This window comes from Limulus polyphemus, unplaced genomic scaffold (genome assembly GCF_000517525.1).
Source record: "Limulus polyphemus unplaced genomic scaffold, Limulus_polyphemus-2.1.2 Scaffold1426, whole genome shotgun sequence".
NCBI classification, from domain to species: Eukaryota; Metazoa; Arthropoda; class Merostomata; order Xiphosura; family Limulidae; genus Limulus; species Limulus polyphemus.
In genome coordinates this window covers 62,246-63,821 of record NW_013667036.1, presented here as the reverse complement: position 1 = coordinate 63,821, position 1,576 = coordinate 62,246, and the positions used below count along the sequence as shown (strand labels likewise).

At 35.0% G+C, this 1,576-nt stretch overlaps 1 protein-coding gene across 1 annotated transcript in view; it reads left to right on the top strand.

Annotated features, from left to right (window-relative positions):
• Positions 1-1,259, top strand: part of LOC111086783 (uncharacterized protein C12orf56 homolog) — a 44,428-nt gene extending 43,169 nt beyond the window's left edge. Inside the window, exon 8 of the mRNA XM_022391026.1 lies at positions 1,124-1,259. Coding sequence (XP_022246734.1) covers positions 1,124-1,259 — 136 coding nt within the window. The remainder of the gene's footprint in view (positions 1-1,123) is intronic.
• Positions 1,260-1,576: the final 317 nt, after the last annotated feature.

Sequence of the window (1,576 nt, the reverse complement as noted above, 5' to 3'; positions counted from 1 at the left end):
ACCTGATGATGACAAAACCTTGTCGAAACGTTGTACATTTGCTGTTATGTCAAACTTATATTAAGGTGTTTTTTTTTATTACCCATTCAAGCCGTCTCCAACCATTATTAGTCTGAAAGTGGGTTCCTCGTCATCGAACCCGTGATTATTGTTGGGGCAGTGTCTTTAAGAAGTACTAAACGAAAAATAATAAGCTTTTACAAATTACATTGAATTCACATGTCGTCAATTATAATATTTGCAAGTTTATTTCAATGATTACAGGTGTAAGTTTAAAGGTCATCACTCGCAAGATCCTCAGAATACAGCAGATTTCAAGAGAGAATGATATTCAAAACAGAGGTCCAATCAAAATATGTCCGGTTTATTTGTTTAACACCGATACGTGATCAAAATAATTTTATCAGTTGTTGTTCACTCTGACTAGATTCCTGACCATATATTTATTATGATTGGGATAAAAATGAATGAAGTCATTCATCGTCTCCATCTGATCAGATAAATTTTGAGTCTATGAGGAGGAACTCATATAATTGGTTGAGACGGTTCACGTGACTAACATCGGTCATCGACACATCCAAAGGCACGGCGGGCAAGCACCATTATTAGATCTTTCTCGCCAACCAAGTGAAATGGATACTGTTGAATCTAAGGTAAAAGAGTTGGGTTTGGAGTAAGTCATTCAAAACTTTAAAGATGAGAACATTTTATCGTTTATCTTTTCATAAGATTGATTTTGATAATTTTCATGAATTGTATCGGCAGTTTCTTGGAGTCGTCAGCATTTTTTAGTTGCTCATCTTTTTTCCGTTAGTAGTATCCTACCATGCGAACATACCATACATGAAGCCTAAGCTTCATATGTCTACTTTAGAGTGTGAGTCAGTGAGAATAAGGTAGGCTAAAAATGAATAATTACTGTACAGTACAGTTGTTTCAAAATGGGATATGTTTGCCCAAAGTGTGGTCATGTGGTAGTGATAAACTCTTGATCTGGCATCTGCAGAATGTACATATCATTGTGCATGGCCGTGTTTTTACTGAAAGTGTCAGATGTAGCCAAAATGGCTGTGAGAGAACATTCCCAGGTAGAACATACATAGAAAACATTTAAAAATCACAGACATGGTATTGTGGAACCATGTGTTATGCCTGGTAATGAGCATAATAGTGACCCAGACGATGATGATGATGAAAGCATAGGTAATATGATGGATGCTTTTGATATTGAGGAAGTGAAACAACGTGCTAATAGCTAGATTGGTAGCATCTTGGTTCATACAACTGTTAATAAGATTGTACAAAAATCAACTGATTTGATAGAGGACATATCTTTGTATATGAAGCAGAGGACACAATGATTTGCTGCAGCTACTGGAATCCCAGCACATAATGAAAACCTATAAAGTCTTCTTTAAGATTTTGAAGCTGTTTCTTATCCGTTCAAGTATCTTCAAACAGAGTACAAACAAAAGTAATATTTTCAAAATATATAGTGAATTTTTTATACAAGCAGAAGAACTTCCACTAAGAATTGAATATTTTCCTTGTAACAATCCAGTTACTATTGAAAGTT